The sequence below is a fragment of the Ceratotherium simum genome, chromosome X (genome assembly GCF_057802395.1).
Source record: "Ceratotherium simum simum isolate JZ-2026a chromosome X, ASM5780239v1, whole genome shotgun sequence".
NCBI lineage: Eukaryota > Metazoa > Chordata > Mammalia > Perissodactyla > Rhinocerotidae > Ceratotherium > Ceratotherium simum.
In genome coordinates, this window is record NC_141940.1 from 33,102,380 (window position 1) to 33,126,461 (window position 24,082).

Below are 24,082 nucleotides of genomic sequence, written 5' to 3' on the forward strand. Positions count from 1 at the left end.
CTCTGCTTTGATTTTTTGTTTTGTGGTTACCATGAGGTTTGTATAAAAGATCTCACAGATGAGATAGTCTATTTTCTGATAGCTTCTTATCTCCATTAGCCTAAGCAGGTTCCATCCTTTTTTTCTTCCCCTTCTATGTTTTTGTTGTCACAAATTATTCTTTTGTTGTTGTTGTGAGTTTGTGACTAAATTGAAGAGTTTGTAGTTATTTTTGATGATTTATTTCCATTTATCCTTTCTGTTATAAGTGTTTGCTAACCTATTCTGATATCGAGCTGCAATTTTCTGATTTTGTCTGTCTATTTATCTCCTTGCTCAAAGCTTTGTAAACCTTTGCCTTTTGGTTTCAGGTAGGAAGGCTCACTTCAACATTTTTTGTAGGACAGTTCTAGTAGTGATGAACTCCCTCAGCTTTTGTTTGTCTGAGAAAGCTTTTGTTTCTCTGTTGTATCTGAAGGATAATTTCACTGGATAGAGTATTCTTGGCTGATAGTTTTTGTCTTTCAGTATTTTGAATATACCATTCCACTACCTCCTAGCCTGTAAGGTGTCTGCTGAGAAATCCATTGAAAGCCTGATGGGGTTCCTTTGTAGGTTATTTTCTTTTGTTTTGCTGCCCTTAATATTTTTTCTTTTTCATTGACTTTTGCCAGTTTTAATATTATATGCCTTGGAGAAGGTCTTTTTGCATTGAGGTAATCAGGAGTTCTATTGGCTTCATGTACTTCTAAGTCCAGTTCCTTCCCCAGGTTTGGGAATTTCTCAGCTATTATTTCTTTGAACAAGCTCTCTGCTGCTTTCTCCCTCTGGGATACCTATAATCCTCATGTTGTTTTTCCTAATTGAGTTGGATATTTCTTCCAGAATTTTTTCAATTTTCAAAAATCTTATTTCTCTCTCCTCCTCCACCTTAATCATTTCTATATTTTTATCTTCTAGGTCACTAATTCTCTCCTCCATATGATCTGCTCTATTTTTAATGCTTTCTACATTATTTTTTATCTCTTTGATTATGTTCTTCATCTTCAGAATTTCTGTTTGGTTTTTTTTAGAGCTTCAATCTCTTTGGTGAAATCTTCCTTCTGTTCATTAATTTTATACCCGAGCTCATTGAACTGAGTTTTCCTGTAACTTGCTGAGTTTCTTTATGACTGCTATTTTGAATTCTCTGTCAGAGTTTAAATTTCCATGACTTCGGATTTGGTTTCTGGGAACTTGTCGTTTTCCTTCTGTTCTGTAGTGTTACTGTAGTTGTTCATTGTGTTCGAAGAATTGATCCTCTGCCTGCACATTTGTGGTAGTAGTCAGCTTCTCTTATTTGGGTATGGCTTTGGTTACTTTGGCTCTGATCACCTGGGTCTCATGTTCCTCCGCTGTCTCTCCGCAGGCTCAGATGCTGTTGTCCCATGTACCACCTGTGTTGCTGTTCCCTAGTTGTTTGGGGGAGCTGGGTTTGTGGGTGTTGCTGTCACTGATGGGGGCTCAGGAACCCATGGAGTTGTATGCAACCCCCTGCTAATGATATTGTTTTCAGGGGTGCCTGTACTGGGGACTGGGTGCTCCTGCCATGTCTGCTCATAGTTGTGTCAGTTGGGCCACTGCCTCTGCTGCCACTCCACCAACTGTTGCAGGGTGAGGTCGCCGCCGCACCCCTGCCACTGCCTCTTAGGCATTCACATGCACGCTCGCTTGCACAGGGCCACTGCTGACCTCTGCCACCTCCCCAGGGGCATTTGCATGCACATGGGGTCGTAGCCAGCCACCACTGGCCACCACTACTGCCTCCCTGGGGGGTTTGTACATGAGTAGGGCCACCACCACTTTGGGTGTGTGGGGCTGGGCCGCCCTCGCCTCCACTGACTGTCGTGTGGGCTACTGCATAAGGATACATGTCCTGGATTGCTGCCACTGGGAGTGGAAGAGGGGGCTTCTCCTCTAGTTCCACTGCTTCCCAGGGGTCCACTCCACCCACCTTCAGATGTATAGCTGCCTGGATCTCTCAGGCGTCCTGTTGTGCTGTATAGGGAATCCTCTGTTGGTCAGTGGATGCCTGTTTGGATGTAATTTAGAGAGGAGAGACAAAGGGACCTCTCATTCTGCCATGAAGCTGATGTTACCTATGATTGAGAATCTTAATAAGTCTATCTAGAAGGAGGCAAGAATATGGAATTTGTTAAAAAAAAAAAAAAGGAGTAGTCACTCATTGTGATGGTTAATGTTATGTGGCAACTTGACTGGGCCATAGGATGCCCAGATATCTGGTTAAACACTATTTCTAGGTATGTCTGTGAGTGTGTTTCATGAAGAGACCAGCATTTGAATCAGTAGACTGAGTAAAGCAGATTACCCTCCCCAAGGTGCGTGGAGAATCATCCAATCTGTTGAATGTCTGAATAGAACAAGAAGGCAGAGGAAGGAAGAATTCTCTCTTTCTGTCTGAGCTGGGATATTAGTCTTCTCCTGCCCTGGGAGTGGGACTTATACCATCGGTGCTCTGGATCTCAGGCTTTTAGACTCAGACTACTAGAACTACATCACCAGCTTTCCTGTGTCTCCAGCTTGCAAACAGCAGATTGTGAGATTTCTCAGCCTCTATAATCACATGAGCTATTTCTCCATAATAAATCTCTTTATTAAGATGTAAGCAATTGTGGGCTGTCTGTTACACTAGCATTCCGTGGATTGGCAAATTTATAAATACATTTCATAATTTCTAGAAGTATATTCTTCCTCACAGTAAATTTTTCAATGTGGCACAAAACATGTTTACTAATAGTCCCAAATATCTTTAGTTCCTCTTAAAAGGAAGCCAAAAGTGGATAAACTTATGTTCAGTAAATAATGTTTCAGTATTTTATCTTATTTGGAAATAATCTAGGTATTCAATGAATATCCATCATTTAACTTATCTCAGTATAATTTAAAGGTTCAAGTTGCCAAAAAGATTTTGGAAACTATTTTCTTTTTTTTTTTTTTTTTTAGATTTTATTTATTTATATTTTCCCCCCAAAGCCCCAGTAGATAGTTGTGTGTCATAGCTGCACATCCTTCTAGTTGCTGTATGTGGGACGCGGCCTCAGCATGGCCGGAGAAGCAGCACGTCGGTGCGAGCCCGGGATCCGAACCCGGGTCGCCAGCAGTGGAGCGCGCTCACTTAACCACCAAGCCACAGGGCCGGCCGGAAACTATTTTCAAGTAGAGATAACATAAAGCATCATTACTGCTGAAAAGTTCATTTACAAAATTTTATCTTTCTTACATCTCTTTAATTGTTCTTGACAATTATGTCTAGACTACTCATGAAAAGTTTCATAAGACATTAAACAGTTAACCATCATCTTAAGTTATCTTTCTCACTGACAAATTCTGTAACAGAGATAATGTGAATTTATTTGTTGTTTAGTAAATCTTGGTAGAATAAAAGTTTTATGTTCAGCATTATATTTTTATTGTATTGTATTATCAGCATTACATTTAATGCTGATAACTCTAAAGAAGATGCCTGTTTAAATTAAACCAACAAACTTAAACTAGCTTTTATTTATTGAAGATTATCCCATATCATGTGAACTTGAAAAACATTGGGTTAGTTTCTATATTTCTGAGAGTATACTTGATTTATATAAATATTTAATTTTCTTTAAGCCAATCAAATAGAGCTCTTTATAAATTAATTTTGGCAATACCATCTGGAGGTAGAAAAAAATCACACATTTATAACATACATACATAGACATAAGTAAACATATAGACAGATGCAAACAGAGATCTTATAGCTTTGTTTTAAAAATTTTAGTCATGAGGCCGGCCCGGTGGTGTAAGCAGTTAAGTGCACACGCTGCAGCGGCCCGGGGTTCGCCAGTTCGGATCCCGGAGGCGCACCCACGCACTGCATGGCAAGCAGTAGAGGAAGATGGGCACGGATGTTAGCCCAGCGCCAGTCTTCCTCAGCAAAAAAAACAGAAGGATTGGCAGATGTTAGCACAGGGCTGATCTCCTCACACACAAAAAAATTTTAGCCATGAGACAGGTACGATAATGCAAAACTTGCTGGTTTATAAAACTGTGTTTCTGGCAGATGGAATAAGTTAAGTTTACCTGCTCAGACGGCTTAAACTTTTTACTAATATTTGTCAAGAAGATTTTTAAGACTTTTTTACGGCTAGTTTTCAAATAGCTTTTCCTTTTTTCGTGTTTCTTCTGATAAGAATTACCTCCCTGAAGTTTGCATTTCAAAGAGAGGGCCCTCAGTTCCTAGAGAAGGCCAGGTAGAACATTTACATCTCAAAGGCACAGAGAAAGAGTGCATGTTCCTTCAAGAAGGACATTTGTTTCCTAAGGCTAGAACTTTTATAATACCTACAAGCCTTTTGAGATGAATAGGGGAGATTTTGGGGTTGGTAAAAAGGATAGGTGGGCTTTGACTTGCTTCTAGAGCTGCATTTCTGTTCTTGTAAAGACTCAGTTTATCAGACAAGGACAGTTGTTTTTAATTTCTCAAAGAATTGTGTTGCAACTTGAATGACATGAAAAGGCTGCCCTACCCATCCAACCACATCATCTTAAACTTGCTTCCTTATATCAGCTGTTTGTCTTCAGAATGTTCTTTCCCTCTGGGTACATAGTTTCATTTAACCCAAGAGTTGTCCCCAAAAAGAGTGCAAAAGATACTACCCTCCCAAGACCCAGAGCTACTCCCAAGATGGCCAAAAGAAACCTAGACAATTCTCCTGAGAGCTGGCAAGTGGTAGGACCCCAGACACAAATGTAGTGCAATCCACATTTCTGCCTGGCCATATTTTTGGGGCTCCCAACCTGATGGTTGCCAAGCCAAGTTCTTAGGACACAAAACAAGACAAACAAGAAGGTAATAGCTGTCCCTAGGAGAGAAAGGATCAATAACCAATGGGTCTGGATTTGGAAAGGAAAGGATAACATGAAATTTACATTCCTCTCTCTCAACTGAGCACTACAGACAGAGATCTGGGACAGCTGACTTTTGTAAGAATTCTCACCCTTCACCAGTTTCAGCCAGTTTTCCCAAGATCCCATCTGCAGGCTCGGGAGCAAGAGGGGCTTATAGAGTGTAGCTCTGGTATGTACCAGAATTTTGACAAGGTTTTCCATTAATTTTAATTTTTGTCTCCCCTTGGCAGTGTAGGGGAGGAAAAATTTTCCCTTTTTCTCTTCTAGGTTCTTTGGCTTGTCTAATAATCAAATTGACATAAGACAGACTAACAGGAGAAAAACAAATTTAATTTTGTACATAGGGGAGCCCCACAAAGACACGAGACTCAGAGGCAGTCAGGCAATTGAGGCTGACATGCCATCTTGAGCTAAGGAGACGGGGTAGGGGTCTGGAGCTTCAAAGGGGAGGAAAACAATTCACAGAAAGATGAGAAGAGCAAATGTTTGCTATGCTATGCAGATAAGTCTTCCTGATATAAAAAGTTATCTCTGGTAATAGCTCTCTTCCTGGTACAGATCCCCTATCTAAATTTTTTTAGGCAGGTAAGGGAGAGGCAAAAACTTTTCCTGAGTCTGTTGGGTTTTAATTGCCTTCAGCTCAAAACAATCCATATGCCAAAGTGGCACATTTTGGGGGCGGTATATTCTGCTCCCCTTCAGCTGTTTAAGGGAATAACTGGTAGCAGTTTACTGAAGAATCCCTCAGAGTCCTGTCAACCCTGGGAGAGGCCCATAAGAGGACCTTCCTTCAAGAGTAAATATGGGGGCATCTGTAAGGCCACTGACTTTGAGAAGACTTTTATTTATGGTCTTGGGGTATCTTCAGAGTGGAAAGGCCATTGAAATATAGGATTAGTAGACTGTGAGTACTCAGGGAAAGGAGGATGGACGGGAGTAGTAAGAGTCACATCAGTCTTGTAGTCTTGTGTCTTTAATTTTTCATTAGCCTTTTGCAATGAATCTTTCAATGAAGCTATTTTGGAATTTTGAAGGCTTTTGTATGCCATTTAAATAGGTATCCCATTCTGTTTGATTTGGGAACCCTTACTTTCAAGTGCACTTCTTAAATGAACGAGCTTGTCTAATTGGAACATTCCCCATAATGGCCATTGTAATTCTAGGTTGTCTTAGTAAGATTTTGCCATTTTTGCGGTTAGCTACAGCTTCTGAGACCACAGTTCTAAGACATAAAATAAGCAATTGTGCCAGAAGGTGGCGCACTCAATTCCTTGAAACTTGAAGATCCCATTTTTTTAGCTAAGCCTTGGATGTCTCAGAGCCAAAATAACACCTAAGAGGAATGTTCTTCTGGGTTGGGGATTTTGTGGTGTTTTACAGTGTATTTCATTGTACTGAAATTTTCCTGAGGTTGGCAGGTGACCTAGTATCAATCTAACCTGTTCCATGAACAACTTATCCTAGCATGGGAGTCTTAGATTTGGGTGGTGAGCTCTCTAACAGCTTTTAAGTGCTCAACCTGGGCCCACCAATTTTGTGGCTTTGGCTTCCAAGATTCCCATTGGCAAGAGATCTATTATTTCTTTCATGAGAAGATTTCTTTGTAATGGCAGAGATCCTAATAGCTTTTAATAATCCAACTTGTGCCTATGTAGATTTTGATGTGCAGTTGGTCAAAACAGTCAGAAGTTCTTGTTTTAATTTATTTGCCAAGTCCCCCAGTGGTTTATGCTGTGGACTTACCTAGAGGCTTTGAGACTCCCCTAATGGCTGCCATCTTGCTTTCTTAGGTGAGGGGCTACCCATTATTTTTTCTTGTTGAAATAATCCTCCCTAATTCAACGAGACTTACTATTTCTATCTGCTTGTGCACAGTCCCTGAGACCTGTCAGGACTTCTCAAAGGCAAGACTTACGTTGTAGATGAGGTTAGCTACAAACCCAAATGTTGTGGCCCATTAAGTCTTAACGTGAAAAATTTGGAGTCTCTCACACCCCAATTTTCCACCTGGAAGGATCAGGATAAACAAACTCAAAGAGCTCAGAACACAAAATAAGCAGAACTCCATCCAAGAGACACTTACCAGAGATCCTGGAGAGCAGCTGAAGCGGCAGCGAACCAACGGGGCTCTGTGGGTACCTTCACCTGCGTCTAGGGGTCATTCTCGGAATCTTCAGCAGCTGTCTTCATGCCCCATCTCATCGCCAAAACTGTCAAATGACAAAACTGAAACAATTTTGTAATGAGTTTGATGTTCTTTACTCAAGAGAAACAATCCATGGATTGGGGGAGTGCAATGCCTCACAAGCAGTGGAGCACTCTTCCCAAGGGATTTTGGACAAGAGCAAGTTTCATATAGCATTAGAAGGGGCATCGCATAAACAGCTCATGATTGGCTAGGAGGTCGGAGATTTTTTTATAAGGCTAGCAGGTCCTATTTTCTGGGGTAAATAGCTAAAGCTGAGTTGGAGCATTGTGATTGGAGTATGTTCAGTTTCCTTGACAGGTATTTCCTGTAAGTAAGCGCAGGCTGACTTAGGTTTAGATTTGCAATGTGGGCTGGGCCACGGGGGCAGCCTCCATTTTGTGGGTCCCGATATACGAATTAACTTGATCAACAGGTACGGTAAGGAGTGCTTGCCATAGCATAAATTCCCCCTTGGCTAGTTAAGAGGTAATCAAGGACTATGTGATTGTCAATAACAATCCTAATTAATGAGTTTAGACTAGTTTTCAGAGTTGAAGTTGTGTTATTTATGATTTTTGTTAGGGTCTAAGGTAAGTTTTGGGCCATGTTTGCCAGTGATATTATCTCTAATGGGGGAATTGCAACTTACATAGTATTCACGAAAGCAGAGTCAGTTATGCTTTCTGGGAGTTTTGTGATTTTTTTTTTTTTTTTGGTGAGGAAGATTGGTCCTGAGCTAACATCTGTTGCCAATCTTCCTCTTTTTTTTGCTTGAGGAAGATTGTCCCTGAGCTAACATCTGTGCCAATCTTCCTCTATTTTGTAGATGGGACACCGCCACAGCTTGGCTTGATGAGCGGTGTGTAGGTCCACACCCGAGATTTGAACCTGCAAACCCCAGGCTGCTGAAGCAGAGCGTGCAAACTTTACTACCATGCCACTGGGCTGGCCCTTGTGATTTTTAAAATAAGCTTATATATACTGCATTTTGGAGATTTCTGGGTAGTATTTTTTTCTAGAGAAACATAATCCACTGGAGGGATGGTACTTTTAAATATTTAAAAGTGTCTCACAGTTATCCTGAATACACAGGATAAATTAGTGTGTGGCAGACAGGTGTAAGCCTATCCATATAAAATGTAGTACTCTATTTAGAGGTAAACTATATGGAAATATAAGCATCATTTATCACAACAGGAGTAAGCCTGTTTGGTGTCCCTCGAGGTAGACAAATTTTTTGAGTGGAGCTAAATAGTTCAGCAAAGCAGGATGAAATGTTTTCTGAAGAGAATGAACTGACTATAGTGGTCAGGAAAGCCTCAATATTGTTGTCTACTCCTGATTGGCTAGGTCTTCCTGATAATTTTATAACAACCTGAGCAGAAAGCATTCTGATAATGTGAGGTCAAGTTCCATTTTTACAAGGCTGAAGGTCAGGATTAATGATATGAGGGAAGCTTAAGTACCAGAAAGAGCCTATAAAAGGGAGTCTACCTTCTGAGATGTTTAAAGGAATTGATATTAAATTATTGTCAGTAGGATTTGATGGAGGATGTTACATCCAGCAATCAGTTAAATTCAGAGCAGTAGCTATGGCCTGGGAAAGACATAGAGGAGAATTTTGTTTTCACTTAAGCGGCAAGAGAGGACGATAGGGCTTCAAAAATAATAGGATGAAGATAAGGGAGATCACAGTGTTCTAGAGTGTATAAAAGTATAATAATAGATAATATTAGTAGAAGGGCAAAGGGACAGAAAAAGAGTGTTGAAAAATCAGAAAATTAGTCTCATTCTGTCATGTTGGGTGGAACCTATCCACTTCGGCTGTCAGCAGCTTTTGGAGGATTCCTAAGAGCCTTCAGTTTAAAGTCTTCTGATGAAATGCATGTCCAGTAGTGTCAGAGGAAGTAATCTATATCTTTTAAGTTAAAAGTTTTATATACTTATAAAAATCTAAGTATCAATACCTTGGCGTTTTACTGACATGTCAGTTGTTAACAGTATCAAGTAACAAGATATTTTTTATCAAATCTCAAGGGAAGTTTTATTTCTGTTGCCTGTTTCAGAAGACCAAATCTCCAGGGGGCAGATCATGCAGAGGACGTTTAGGTGTGTATTTTGAAAATGTACTGTGTATCCAATGGTCATAAAGCTGGAGATATTTTATGAGTCTCTTGGAATATTCAGTCACATTAGCCTGTAATATAGTAGAATCTGGGATTGAAAGTGAAATTCCCAAATGCATGAGGTGTCCTTTTATTAACATATAAGGAGATAGCTTATGGATCCTTGAAAGGTTTGACCTTATTGTCATCAGAACTAATGGCAGTACTTTGGGCCCACGAAGATAGAGGGTTTTTGAGAGCTTTGATAATTATAATTTTAGAATTCTGTTAGTTTTCTTTATTTTTTCGGAATTTGAATATGGTAAGCAGATGAATTGCTGAGTAAAATATAATAGTTTAAAGGGTTTTTAAATGAAAATACCATCAAAATGTGTGTCACTGTTACTAGAGAAACACTTTGGGATTCCCACATCAGAAGTGGCAAATCCTTTCACTCAGCTCTCCAACAAGGAGAGTCCTCAATCCACCCTAAGAATAGACAACAACATCCAGAACACTCTCATAGCCCATTTAGAGGTGTTTAAAGAGGCCTCAAGCCTTTGGTTCCTGTCCACATCCTACAGTCTTTCAGAATTGCACAATTGCAGGTCAGACTTGCACTGGAAACATCCTCAGCAATACCTCTTAACATTCCCCCATTCCCCCACTATTGTTACTTCAGTATTGTGGCCAAACTATCTCTGCTATTGAGGGTAATATCACGAAGCATTTTGCTAAAAGCTGTTTTTATTATGGTTATCTTCTTAAATAATGGCAAAGCACCTAAAGGTCTTTTAGTTCACCATTTATTTTATTGGGGTTCCAGGAGAAGTCAGGAAATCTCTTTGTTTTTAAAGCATGTTGATGTCATGGACTGAGCTAAAATCATATGTTTACTATCAATGTAAAATATCCTCTTTTATATTTTGTCAACTGGTAAGTCTGGGCAATGGCAATTAATCTAGCCATCTGAACTGATTTAATTTCTATGAGAAGCTATATTTTAAGGGGAAATTTAAGTCTCTGATAACATATCCTGTTTACCACTTTTCAGTTTTACTTTTTTTTGTTTGAACCATTAACAAATACAACTAAATCATAGTTATTCAAGAGAGTCTCTAAAAGGTCTATCCAGGACATAATCTCCTAAAAGAGATAAGCGGCCCTGGGGCTTTTCTGTTTCAGGTAAAGAAAGGACAGTGACTGGGTTTGGAGTATTGCAAGAATGGACAGTGTCGTGTGAAGTAGAAAGCAATAATATTTCTTAGGCAGCTAGGTAACTAGCTGAAAAGTGGCGAGCACTTTTCTTCCACAGAAGAGTTTACACAGCATGGAGAAGCATTATGCTTAGTGAAGACCTTGGAACTAAGCTTATTGAAGTTCTTACATATTGTACTGCTGCTGTTATAGCTCACAAAGTGGATGTGTCTTGCTTACTGGATCTAAGCAATAGGCCCCTCCTGAGTCCTAAGTAACTGAGTCATTACCGCCAATGCCTATCCACAAATATTTTGAACAGAAAAGAAAAATGGTTTGTGAATCCAGAATCCTGGAAAAATTTTTGGCAGCTAGTCATCGCATCAGTCTTCGTGCTTAAATGTGAGTATGTTTGTTTTAACTCAAAATGTATTTCATCCTTAAAAGATATTTAACTACTATATTTTATTTATGCATAACTATCATAGGAAGCTAAGCTCTTTTAATTTGTCAAGTTTATCATCATTATTATTATTACATTTGGCAGACAGAAGCTCTCATAACAGTTTTGACTTAACTAAAAGTTAGAAAAATTTATTCTTATTGTCCTTTCTTTCATAGGATTGAAGAGCAAATCTTTTCCGGAAACCCAAAGATAGTTTAGGCATAAAAGACATTTTCATAATTTTATTATTCCGAATTTGAAGCCTGGATTTGGGAAAGACAAAATCAAGAATAGTTGCTAGAGGAGACAAGGTGTAAGTCATAAGTGTCTAAAGACAAGAAATATTTATAATCATCGTTGCGAAACCGCACTAGATTATACGGAGACTAAAGCTGTATAAAAAAACAAAATCAGCGGCAGTGTCTCCTGCTAGCCAGGAGAGGGGGAAGTTTGGTCATTTCTGAGACTTGGACAACGTTCATGTTTTGTCTGTGTTCAAACATGATAATGCAGTGGTCTTGTTTTTGTCTCCCTTCATCACCATCACAGAGCCTTGTCGGATGTTGCTGTTCTGTGAATTTGTTTATGATCACAGGAGAACAACAAGGCCTCGCTGTGAGTGCCAGGTCAGCTCCCATATGTCAGAGGCTAGTTTCCTCTTTCTCATCAGTGATATTGGACTGTGAGAGGAGAAATTGGTGATGCTGTTTAAATCTGTCTTACATATATTTTAAGTCTAAGCTGGCAAGCTTTATTGGGAGCGCGTTCCATGAAATCTAATGAGCATAGCACAGTTTTGAAATAAGATTTTGGAACCCGGGAGCAAGTATGGGTCAAATTTGGACCTCAAGAAGAAGCCTGCAGGATTTTTATTTTTTCTTTAGTTTTTTTGTTTGTTTGTTTTTCTTTGTTTTTTTTTCCCCAAAGAAAGGCAGACTGCCACATGCAGTACCTCATTTGGATGTGTCTGGAGTCTTGGAAGCTTGACTACCCTAACTTCTACAAATGGACCTTGAGAGCTTGTTTGGAGGTTCTAGCAGGGGAGCGCAGCTACTCGTATACCCTTGACAGAAGAACGGTCCTCCTCTCTCAGGGAAGGTCGTCCTCTTCGCTGAGTGCACAGCTTTGGAAGGGACACACAGAACAGTGAGGGAGGAAGGGGACACTCGCCTAACCAGCCAGATCAGCCGAATCAACCCTGGCTATCAGTGGGGTGACAGATGTCACAGCCAGATCACCCTCACATCTCCTGCAGGATTTTAAAAAACCTATCTGGGTCCTTTTAGCTCCAGTCAAACTTGTAAGAAACTACCAGCTGAAGCATCACTTCACACAGGGGATTTTGCAGACTACCACCATCCCTAACCCATATACATTCTGTCTACCACTGTCAAAATTTAGTCTTTCTGACTTTCTGCCCCTACCTGGTACAAACTTCCATTGTTACACTTTACTATGATAAGTGTTTGTGTCTCAGATACACAACTACAGAACTCAAGGAAAAGAATGTGTCTCATTCATCTTATTCAGGCCTTAGACAAAAGCCTGAGACAAAGCAGGTTCTCAATAGTGTTTAATTGATTAATTAATTTTTAACAAAAAATATTTTAACAGAAGACTCAATAGAAAATGTAACTTTGGAAACTTCTCCATTCACAGGAAGTATGTTAATAGAAAGTGACAAAAGAGGCAGACTGCAGTCCTAAATTCTTCACTTAGGGGTATTTCACAAAGTGAACAAAATCTGATAAATCCTTCATGAGTCACTGCAAGTTCCTATACCTGATGTTTAATGGTTTTACATAAAGATCTTTCACAAAAACTATTTGTTTTTCAGTAAGTGGTTGTCATCTCCATCTTGTTGGTCCTTTAAATATACCTTCCCATGCAGTGTTCCCAGGAAGATATATAAAGGACATAGGACCACTTCCCGTTAAATAAGCAATGATTGTTTTTTTCTTCTTAAAAAAATATTTTATTGTGGTAAGAACATTTAACATGAGATCTACCCCCTTAACAAATGTTTAGATTGGAAGGGAAGAAATAAAACTTTCCCTATTTGCAGATGACATGATTGTCTACGTAGAAAATCCCAAGGAATTTATTAAAAAATTCCAAATAAAATGAAATACTTAGGTATAAACTTTTTAAAAATGTACAGACTCTGGATACTGAAGATTTTTAAATGTTGGTTAAAGAAATCAAAGACCTAAAGAAATGGAGAGTTATACCATGTTCATGGATTGGAAGAGTTAACATAGTAAAGATGTCAATTCTCCCCAAATTGATCTATAGATTTCACACAATTCCTATCAAAATTCCAGCAAATTTTTTTTGTAGACATAGAAAAGCTTATCTAAAATGTATATGGAAAAGTAAAGGACTAGGATAACTAAAACAATTTTGAAAAAGAAAAATAAAGTGGGAGGAGTCACTCGATCTGATGTTAAGGCTTATTATGTAGCTACAGTAATAAAGACAGTGTGATATTGGCAGAGGGATAGACCTAAAGATCAATGAAACATGATAAGGAACCCACAAATAGACCCAGGGGTTAAGGAGGAAGGATGGTGGGTGTGGCTATAAAGGGGCACTAGGGAGCATTGATTGTGGTGATTGTTCCATGAATCTACATGATACAACTGCACAGAACTATATATACACACACACACATACAAATGAGTGCATGTAAAACTGGTGAAATATAAATATGCTCTGTGGATTGTACCAATGTCAATGTCCTAGGTGGGTTTTTGTTTTTTCACATTTTTCACTGTACTCTTTCCCAGCTCCTGTTTTTTTTTTTTTAACTGAGCTATAATCGAAGTACATTATATTAGTTTCAGGTGTATATCGTAATGATTCAACATTTGTATATATTTTGAAATAATCACCACAATAAGTCTAGTTATCTGTCACCATATATAGTTCCAAAAATTTTTTTCCTGTGGTGAGAACTTTTAAGATATACTCTCTTAACAACTTTCAAATACGCTATATAGTATTATTAACTATAATCACCATGCTGTACATTACATCCCCATGGACTTATTTATAACTGGAAGTTTGTACCTCTTGACCCCCTTCACCCATTTCACCCGACTGGTTTTTGATATTGTGCTATAGCTATATAAGACGTAATTACTGGGTAAAACTGGATGAAGGGTGCATGGGATCTCATGTTCTTTTTTTTTTTTTGGTGAGGAAGATCAGCCCTGAGCTAACATCCATGCCAATCCTCCCCTTTTTGCTGAGGAAGACCGGCTCTGAGCTAACATCTATTGCCAATCCTCCTCCTTTTTCTCCCCAAAGCCCCAGTAGATAGTTGTATGTCATAGTTGCACATCTCTCTAGTTGCTGTATGTGGGACGCCACCTCAGCATGGCCGGAGAAGCGGTGCGTCTGTGCGCGCCCGGGATCCGAACCCGGGCCGCCAGCAGCAGAGCGCGCGCACTTAACCGCTAAGCCACGGGGCCGGCCCTAGAACTCTTAATATATTAGTGATTTTGCCCATTATTTAGAGGAAGGAAGAAATGGTTCAAGCCCACCGCTTTATATGAGCACTTAACTATCCAAAGGTGTATTCCTACAGACTGTGGGCCTTGTACAGTGAACCACCCAAGAAATCAGCTCCGTTTTTGAAGAAAGGGCAAGACAGAATAAACCTTTTCTATATTGCTTCAAAGGCATTTCAAGGTATTAGGGCCATAGTTACTTACAGAGAAGAACCTTTGTACCTAGAAGAAGAGAAGTGTGGGTAAGCACAGAAAATACAAGGCAGAAGACAGGTGATAAGATGTGATTGTCCTTACCTCATCAGTTATCCTGGCATATGTTTGCAGAAGACTTGTCTTTTATTTATTCATAAAAGTTGTTTTTATATTAAAAAAATTAATCCATCATATGGGTACCATAGACCAAATGTTTGTGTCTCCCCTAGAATTCATATGTTGAAACCTAATCTCCAAGGTGATGGTATTTAGAGGTGGGGCCTTTGGGAGGTGATTAGGTCATGAGGGTGGAGCCCTTGTGAATGGGATTAGTGCTCTTGTTAAAGAGACCCCAGAGAGCTCTCTTGCCCTTTCTACCATGTGAGGTTGCAGCAAGACAGCCGTCCATGAACCAGGAAGTGGGCCCTCACTAGACAGCAAATCTGCCGGTGCGCTGATCTTCCCAGACTGCACGACTGGAAGAAATAAATTTCGTTGTTTATAAGCCACCCAGTCTATGATATTTTATTATAGCAGTCTAAATGGACTAAGACAATGGGACTAAACTTTTTTCATGGTCCTCTATATTTTGACTTTGTTTATTGTATTTATTTATATACTTTTTTGCAAAAGCAGAATTGTCAAATTTATCATTCTTTTATTTTATGTCTTTGGGGTTTGTATCATACTAGAAAGGTCTTTCTTACTCTTAGACTATAAATGCAAAATATTTTATAATATCACCATGCAGTTCCTCAGAGCACTGCATTTCCTCTTACTCAGTCACACAAAGTCTTAAAATGGTACCATAAACCACTAGTTGTCAACTAGGGATGATTTTGCCCTCCACGGGACATTTGGCCATGTCTGGAGACATTTTTGGTCTACACACTGAGAGTGTGCTACTGACATCTGGAGGGTAGAGGCCAGGGATACAGCTAAACCTTCTGCAATGCACAGGACAGCCCTCTGCCTCCTCCAACAAAGAATTTTCCAGCCCGAAATGTCAATCAATATTGATGAGGTTGAGAAAACCTGCCATAAACCATCTCTCCTCACTGGTTGTTCAGATCCCCATTGTTTTGGTCTTCTGTATATCAGAGAACATTGAAAAGATTGAGTGAGATGGGAAAAAAAGAAAAAGGGAGGGACTGGAGAAGGACATTTTTGGTAAGTTGAAGAAAACCATCTTATCCCATTGGTACTATCCTTAATTCAGTCCCTCTAATTTAGCTCCAAAAGCCTAAATTTAACAAACATCATTCTATACGGTACACCAGAAAAAAGAGTTAGAATACTGGAGGAAAAAAAACTGGGAGGCCAGCCCGGGGTTCGCAGGTTCGCATCCCGGGCACGAACCTATGAAACGCTTGTCAAAGCCATGCTGTGGTGGCGTCCCATGTAAAGTAGAGGAAGATGGGCACAGATGTTAGCCCAGGGCCAATCTTCCTCAGCAAAAAAGAGGAGGATTAGCAACAGATGTTAGCTCAGGGCTGATTGTCCTCAAAAAAAAAAAAAAAAAACTGGCAAACATTATTGGCATACTACTAAGGGACAGAAGCATGAAGACACTAATTATTATGTAAATGCCTTTATTTGAACTAATACATTGCTACCAGATTACATCACTTTTCAGAGTTAGAGTAACATTATGATCTTGAAAACTATAGCAAATAGCTTGACAAAGCAAGAGTACATTAAGTCCTACATATATATTTTTATTTTTTAGTGACCACATCTCCTTGTCTTAGGTGTAAAATTAGAAAATTTATTGTATACTTAGCAAACTTGGCCTACCGTATCCTAAGTTCTGAGCACACTCTCTCCTCAAAATGTCATAGTCAACAGCATTTCAAATCTAAAGAGAGAGTTTGATGATACAGGTTTTAAAACAAATAAGCATATATTGAACCAAGTGTTTTAAGACAAAATATGTCAATTGTTTACAGCTTGGGTGTGAAAGGGAAGATGCAAATTCAAGGTACGTTTTTCCTCTACCTACAATGTGTGTTTTTTACTTACTTGAAGACCCCTTAAAAAAGTAGCAAAATCAGCAGTCTTATTTAATGTAATCAAAATATTCTTAAATGTACAAAAAAGGATCATGTAGAAAGAATACTGTAAAAAGATACTGATTTTAAGAATAAAAGAATATGAAAAGCATCTATTACATTCTGCACAGCCAGTTACTTCTGCAAATTTTCAGTACTATAAAGATAAGCAAAGGATACTCATATCCAAATACCCTCTGACCACAGTCCTCAAATAAGAACTAGCATACTGGGTGGAAAGAAAAATTATTGTAATAATATTCATATCCAATCATCTAAGCAAGTCCCAGGAGCTGGACATTCTAAGAGGGAAAAAGAGAGAGAGAAATAACATACAGCAATGGGGAATGTCAAGGGCAGCAATCTAGGAGAGAGTAAATGATTTGGCTATGAGCATATTTCAGGTGTGCCTGACAAATCCAACTTTGACTATGGGAAAGAGGAGTTGTTTTTATTAGAACTCTTTCCCCTGAGAGCTCTCATGATGAGCTAGTCTTGTTAATCAAAACTAAAAGTCCTTTAAATGAGCAACAGTTCCTTAAGCCATGAGCACTTCACCTGGAAATAGCTGACCTAATCATGCACCTGGGAGCAAGGTTGTTTTTATTCAAATTGGTTATTTTACACTCTCTTCATCCCCCTGCCCATCAAGCATGCAAACACGGTCATGACCATCTTGGGCTTCACTTCCACAAGGTCTTCAGGGAGAGCGTACACCCTGGCTCCAATTCTTCTAGCCATTGACACTGCATACCTATTTTTTGAGGAAACAAAAATTAAGATGAAATTCTTGTCAGTCAAGGACAAAATACAAGACATCTATTTCCTCTTACATAATCATTTGGCTGGGAAGCAAAACGTCCATATCGAAAGTTCAAATCACAATGATTTCACTTTTTGTTGTTTTGTTTTCTGTTTTATTTTGTTTCTCAGGTCACTCTTAATTGACATCTGGTTTTTAAGCTCTACTATTTTGGACTCATAATATTTATTCACTCCTTTTCTCCAATATGAAATGAGAATTAATTTTGGAGCACTGATGACTTTAAATGAAAAGAAAAAAAATATATAAATATAATCACTCGGATTGGCTGTACAATCAGTGTTGACATTCTTGTTGAGCATGTAATAACAGACACTCTCATGTGATCTTAGAGATATGGGGTGGAAAATTATGCCAAATGTAAAATCCAAGTTGCTTTGGTAGATGCAGTGAATACTTCCAAATATTCAAGGGAGGGGAGAGAGTCTACATGGTACATGGACAGAGTGGCCAGAACAAGGAATGGAAAAGGTAGACAAAGGAAGGGAAGGAAGAACTGACATGTTCAGCTGGGGAAATTTGCAGGAGCACACCTCCATTAATACATGAGGCATTTCTAGGTGTTTTGTAACAGGAATCTTTAAAGATGATCAAATTTCTGGAAAAAGAAGTTTCAAGAGTTCTCTATAAACTATGGATATTAAATCTGTATCATATATGGTACAAATATTTTTCAAGGAGGGAAGAAATGGTGTCTCTAACTCCAAAGTTTTGCAGTAATGCTTGTTTGCTATCCTATGAAGCCTTGCTGTGGGCTGATTTTCAGTGTATACTAGTAAAGCTTTCATGGGTTGCCCGTAAAACCAGGTCACAGTCTACGTCTTTGTTGAAGAAGAGAAGAGACAGGTGGAAAAGACCTTCTCAATATTGTTGAAATGCAAGAAACTTTCAAGGCATAGTTTTAGCTGAGTGTTAAGGATCCTGCCCACTTAGGGACCAAGACAGTAAACTCAACATATGTAGTAAGAGTGATCTATGCACAGTAAGAGAGACATCAGTGGATAATACAGTTAAAAAAGAGTGAGACAGACAGAAAAATACTCTTATCTAAGGCATCAATATCCTTAGAACTCATTTTTCCCTTGTTGTAAGTTTGTAGCTGAGTTGCATTAAAACATACACTACATTATTTCTGTAATCCACTAAACCAACAACTGATTGACCACCTACTAGGTCAGGCACAATGCTAGGCTCTTATATATTTTATTCATTTCAAAATCTCTAAGGTAAGTATTATTGCTCCCATTTTACTGATGAGGAATCTGAATGAGAATGCAGATCTGCCTGGCTACAAAGCCCATGGTCTTGCCAGGATATTATGCAGTATTCCTCACTTGGCATTATTGTGCTTGTCATCTTCTGTTAGACTGCCGCTCTTAACGAGGTCATAGTTTATGCAGCCTGGCTGGATGGCGTCAATTAAATCCACAACTGCCAAACTGGAGCTGATCGTCTTGTCCTAGTGTAAAAGGACAATAAATCTGAGAATTTCCAGATGTACAAATTAACATGTAATTAATTATATAAAGTTGCCAAAAACAAATCCCAGCAAATTAAAGGAGAATCTTGCCATTAGCCCAACAATAATTCTCACTCACAAAGAAACCAAAGGTTATCCTTCAAAATTATAGATACTTTCTAGCAAACATAATGTTTATTAGTCAAATATGAAATTCTTACCTTAAAACTCTGAATGGAAGTTGATTTTCCAGCTTCACTCAATGTTCTGTTCACCCAGCTTACAATGATGTCGTCATTAGCTTTCTGACCATCTCCAAGATCTTCCAGGACATTGAGGGTATATCTAAAAGAAGAAGCAAAGAAAAGGTCCCAATCTATTTTATGAGAAAAAATGCAAACATTAGAAAGATGCTTTAACTTCATTTCTTTTATTCCTCAGGGTTGAAGGACTAAAGATTTCATGGAAAGACATTCACGCTACATACAAAAAAATATATTTCAAGTAGTAGTGGCTTGCCACTGATCTGCCCTTCAGTGGTAGAGGAGAAGGTTTTCAGTGCTTTAATGAGCAAGCCCAACAGTCTACTGCAGGCACACTTTGTACTAGTCCAACAGTGGTAATGACTTAAAATAGGCTGTGCTTTGCCTGGTACCCAGTCACAATGAATGCTTTTCAGCATTACAGTTAAGAGATCTTCTTTTTCAAATGGATACACAGGATGTTCATAATTTTTACTATTTTTTTATTCACTGACACTAAATAAGGCTCAACTCTATGTGTCAGGCTTCCTATGAAAAAAAGGAAATATGTACAGTTCTGTGGCCTAACTTTCAAGGAGGCATCTCCCACTGAATATCCAACATATATTCATTATTTAAGCTCACTTCAGAGTCTAAATACAAAATTTTCAAAGGTGTAGTCATTGACACATTTGCTTCAAGTTAATAAGGACTGGATCACAGAACTGTATTACAGTGAAGCTTAAACAGCTAAAATTGTGTACTATACCTTCTCATCAGTTGCCAGACTAAAGCTAAAGTCAGGGTTTGGTTCCCATCATTCAGGTCTTGCCCTCCAATGCCAACCAGGGAGAATTTGGCAGGATGCTTCCCTAATTCAACAGCATAGTTGCAGTTTTCTAGCTGCAAACACACAAAAGTAAATGGTTAAAGATTTTCATTTGTTTAATCTCTATATGTGTATGTGTATATGTATGTGCATATAAGTGATGCTAGGTGCTTAGCACACAAAAATAAACAAGACACAGTTCCTGTCCTCAAGAAGCTCAGAGTCAAGAGTTTTCAAACAAATAGAGAATCTGAACAGACCAACCACACGTAAAGATACTGAAATAATAATCAAAAACCTCCCAAAAAACAAAAATCCAGAACCAGACGGCTTCTCTGGTAAATTCTACCAAACATCTGAAGAAGATTTAATACCTATCCTTTTCAAACTCTTCCAAAATATTGAAGAGGACAGAATGCTCCCTAACTCATTTTATGAGGCCAACATTACCCTGATACCAAAACCAGACAGGAACAACACAAAAAAGGAAAATTACAGGTCAACATCGCTGATGAACATAGATGCAAAAATCTTCAACAAAATATTAACAAATCAAATATATCAAAACATTAAAAGGATCATACACCATGATCAAGTGAGATTTATTCTAGGGATGTAAAGATGGTTCAACATCTGCAAACCAATCAATGTGATACATCACATTAACAAAATGAAGAATAAAAATCACATGATCATCTTGAAAGATGCAGAGAAAGCATTTGACAAGATCCAACATCCATTTATGATAAAAACTGAATAAAATGGGTATAGAAGGAAAGTACCTCAACATCATAAAGGCCATATATGAAAAGCCCACAGCCAACATCATACTCAATGGTGAAAAACTGAAAGCTACTCCTCTAAGAACAGGAACCAGACAAGGATGCCCACTCTCATTATTCTTGTTCAACATAGTATTGGAAGTCCCAGCCAGAGCAATCAGGCAAGAAAAAGAAATAAAAGGGATCCAAATTGTAAAAGACGGAGTAAAACTGTCACTAATTGCGAATGACATGATTCTATATATACAAAACCCTAAAGAATCCACTTGCAGGGTACAAAACCAACATACAAAAATCAGTTGCATTTCTATACACTAACAACAAAATAGCAGAAAGAGAAATCAAGAATACAATCCCATTTACGATCACAACAAAAAGAATAAAATACCAAGGAGTAAATTTAACCAAGGAGGTAAAAGACCTATACACTGAAAACCATAAGACATTATTGAAAGAAATCAAAGAAGACATAAGGAGATGGAAAGATATTCCATGCTCATGGATTGGAAGAATAAACATAGTTAAAATGTCCATATAACCTAAAGCAATCTACAGATTCAATGCAATCTCAATCAGAATCCCAATGACATTCTTCACGGAAATAGAACAAAGAATCCTAAAATTTATATAGAACAACAAAAGACCCTGAATAGCCAAAGCAATCCTAGAAAAAATAACAAAGCTAGAGTTATCACACTCCCTGATTTCAAAATATACTACAAAGCTATAGTAACCAAAACAGCATGGTAATGGTAGAAATACAGACACACAGATCAATGGAACAGAACTGAGACCCCAGAAATAAACCCACAAATCTATGGACAGCTAATTTTGACAAGAGAGCCAAGAACATACAATGGAGAAAGGAAAGTCTCTTCAACAAATGGTGCTGGGAAAACTGGACAGCCACATCCAAAAGAATGAAAGTAGACCATCATCTTACACCATATTTAAAAATTAACTCAAAATGGATTAGGGACTTAAATGTAAGACTTGAAACCGTAAAACTCCTAGAAGAAAACATAGGCAGTATGCTCTTTGACGTTGGTCTTAGCAGTATCTTTTTAAATATCATGTCTCTTCAGGCAAGGGAAACAAAAGCAAAAATAAACAAATGGGACTATATCAAACTAAAAAGCTTCTGCATGGCAAAGGAAACCATCAACAAAATGAAGACAACCTACCTACTGAGGTAAAATATTTGCAAATCATATATCTGATAAGTGGTTAATATCCAAAATATATAAAGAACTCATAAACTCAACAAGAAAAAAACAAACAATCTGATCAAAAAATGGGCAGAGGATATGAACAGACATTTTTCCAAAGAAGATATACAGATGGCCAACAGGCACATGAAAAGATGCTCAAAAGCACTAATCATCAGGGAAATGCAAATCAAAACTACAACGAGATATCACCTCACTCTTGTCAGAATGACTATTATTAAAAAAAAACAAGAAATAGCAAGTGTTGGAGAGGATGTGGAGAGAAGGGAACTCTCATACACTGCTGGTGGGAATGTAAATTGGTGCAACCACTACGGAAAACAGTGGAGATTTCTCAAAAAATTAAAAATAGAAATACCATATGATCCAGCTATTCCATTTCTGGGTACTTATTCAAAGGACACAAAAACATTAATTCGAAAAGATGTATGTACCCCTGTGTTCACTGCAGCACTATTCACAATAACCAAGACTTGGAAGCAACCTAAGTGCCCATCAAGGGATGAATGGATAAAGAAGATGTGGTATATATACAATAGAATACTACTTAGCCATAAAAAAAGATGAAATCTTGCCATTTGTGACAACATGGTTGGACCTTGAGGGTATTATGCTAAGTGAAATAAGTCTGACAGAGAAAGACAATCACTGTATGATGTCACTCATATGTGGAAGATAAAGAAACACAGACATAGGTACGGAGAACAGATTAATGGTTACCAGAGGGGAAGTGGGTGGGTGGAGGGCAAAAGGGGTAAAGGGGCACATGTGTACATGGACAGATGGCAACTAGACTTTGGTGGAGAACATGATGCAGTGTATATGGAAGGTGAAATATGATGATGTACACCTAAAATTTATATAATGTTATAAACCAACGTGACCTAAATAAAAAATGTAAAAACAAAAATATAAAGTTAACATAGGTTATTTTATTAATGGCATTGAGATTATCAGCATTTGAATGTTTCAAGATCAGGCCAAGAGTGTTTAAGTTCAAAACAGCGTACAGAATTGTAGTTGCTTGTAAATATGATCATACATGCCTAACACACCTTACTTGTTAAGAGTATATATTTTATCAATCCTTTATGAAAGCAAGACATAATAATAATAAAAACCTATTCTATAAATAAAAAGAAGAGTTTTCAAACAAAATAAACAAATTGAGAATAAAAACAGCCTGTAACAAATACATGCAGCAACTTAATTATCTACCTTTTTCATGTTGGCTCCAAGTTTCGGGTATGGAGGTTTATTAACCTTACTCCAGTCAACAGGAACTTTAATTCGCTCATATAGCTGTAAGATTACCAGGGCATCTTGCAGGTCACTAATGATTTAAAAATAATTTGATCAGTGTTTCCAGGCAGCTAGGTCTTTGTTTCTTTAAAAACATAACACTACACTATTAAACAAGATATATAAAACCATAGATCGATAATACCTAGAACTCATATTTTCTATCAATCTGTGCAGAAAATAGAGCTAACATCATCCAATTCACTCAAAAATATTTATTGAGAGTTTATTCTTTGCAAGGTACTATTCTAGAAGCTGGGCACACAGAACAAAAATCCCTGGCCTTACATTAGAGTCAGAGAGAAAGATAATAAACAAGTATATGGATAAATGGATAATATGATTTTGAGGTGTATATAACGGCTATGAGGAAAGAAAGAACTATGGTTAGGGGTTAGGGAGTGGTGGGTGGTGGGTCTGGATCTGAATCAGTTGCTTGAATATAGTAAGAGAGCAAGGTATTTGATGTGGAAAACAACATTACAGGCTGGGAGAACAGTGAGCACATAGGCCTCGAGGCATCATGGATGGTCTACATGGATGGTGTTCCCTGGTCTCAGTTTCAAAATATAAAGTATCTTTTCCCTAGTATGTTAGAAAGACATTTATATATTCTTTTACTTAATGTTAATTATCATGTAAAGAAAGAATCTGGGCTTTTATGTATTTGGAAAATGATAATGGAAGTCACCACTCAACATTTTCCAACATAAATAATCACTCCAAACTAACATTTAGAAAATGTTTAGAGCTGTAATTATTTGTGTAGCATCCATTCCTGATGTTCATAACTG

At 38.1% G+C, this 24,082-nt stretch overlaps 1 protein-coding gene across 2 annotated transcripts in view; it reads right to left on the reverse strand.

The window, feature by feature from the left end:
- Nucleotides 1-11,866: 11,866 nt before the first annotated feature.
- PLS3 (plastin 3) overlaps nt 11,867-24,082 on the reverse strand; it is an 80,132-nt gene continuing 67,916 nt past the window's right edge. For both annotated transcript variants that reach the window (XM_087426511.1, XM_004440511.3), the window contains 5 exons: nt 23,205-23,319; nt 19,916-20,049; nt 19,126-19,249; nt 18,780-18,904; nt 11,867-17,376 (listed from right to left, as the gene is read on the reverse strand). In XM_087426511.1, the coding sequence (XP_087282637.1) occupies nt 17,244-17,376; nt 18,780-18,904; nt 19,126-19,249; nt 19,916-20,049; nt 23,205-23,319 (631 nt within the window). In that variant the 3' untranslated portion in view covers nt 11,867-17,243. The remainder of the gene's footprint in view (nt 17,377-18,779; nt 18,905-19,125; nt 19,250-19,915; nt 20,050-23,204; nt 23,320-24,082) is intronic.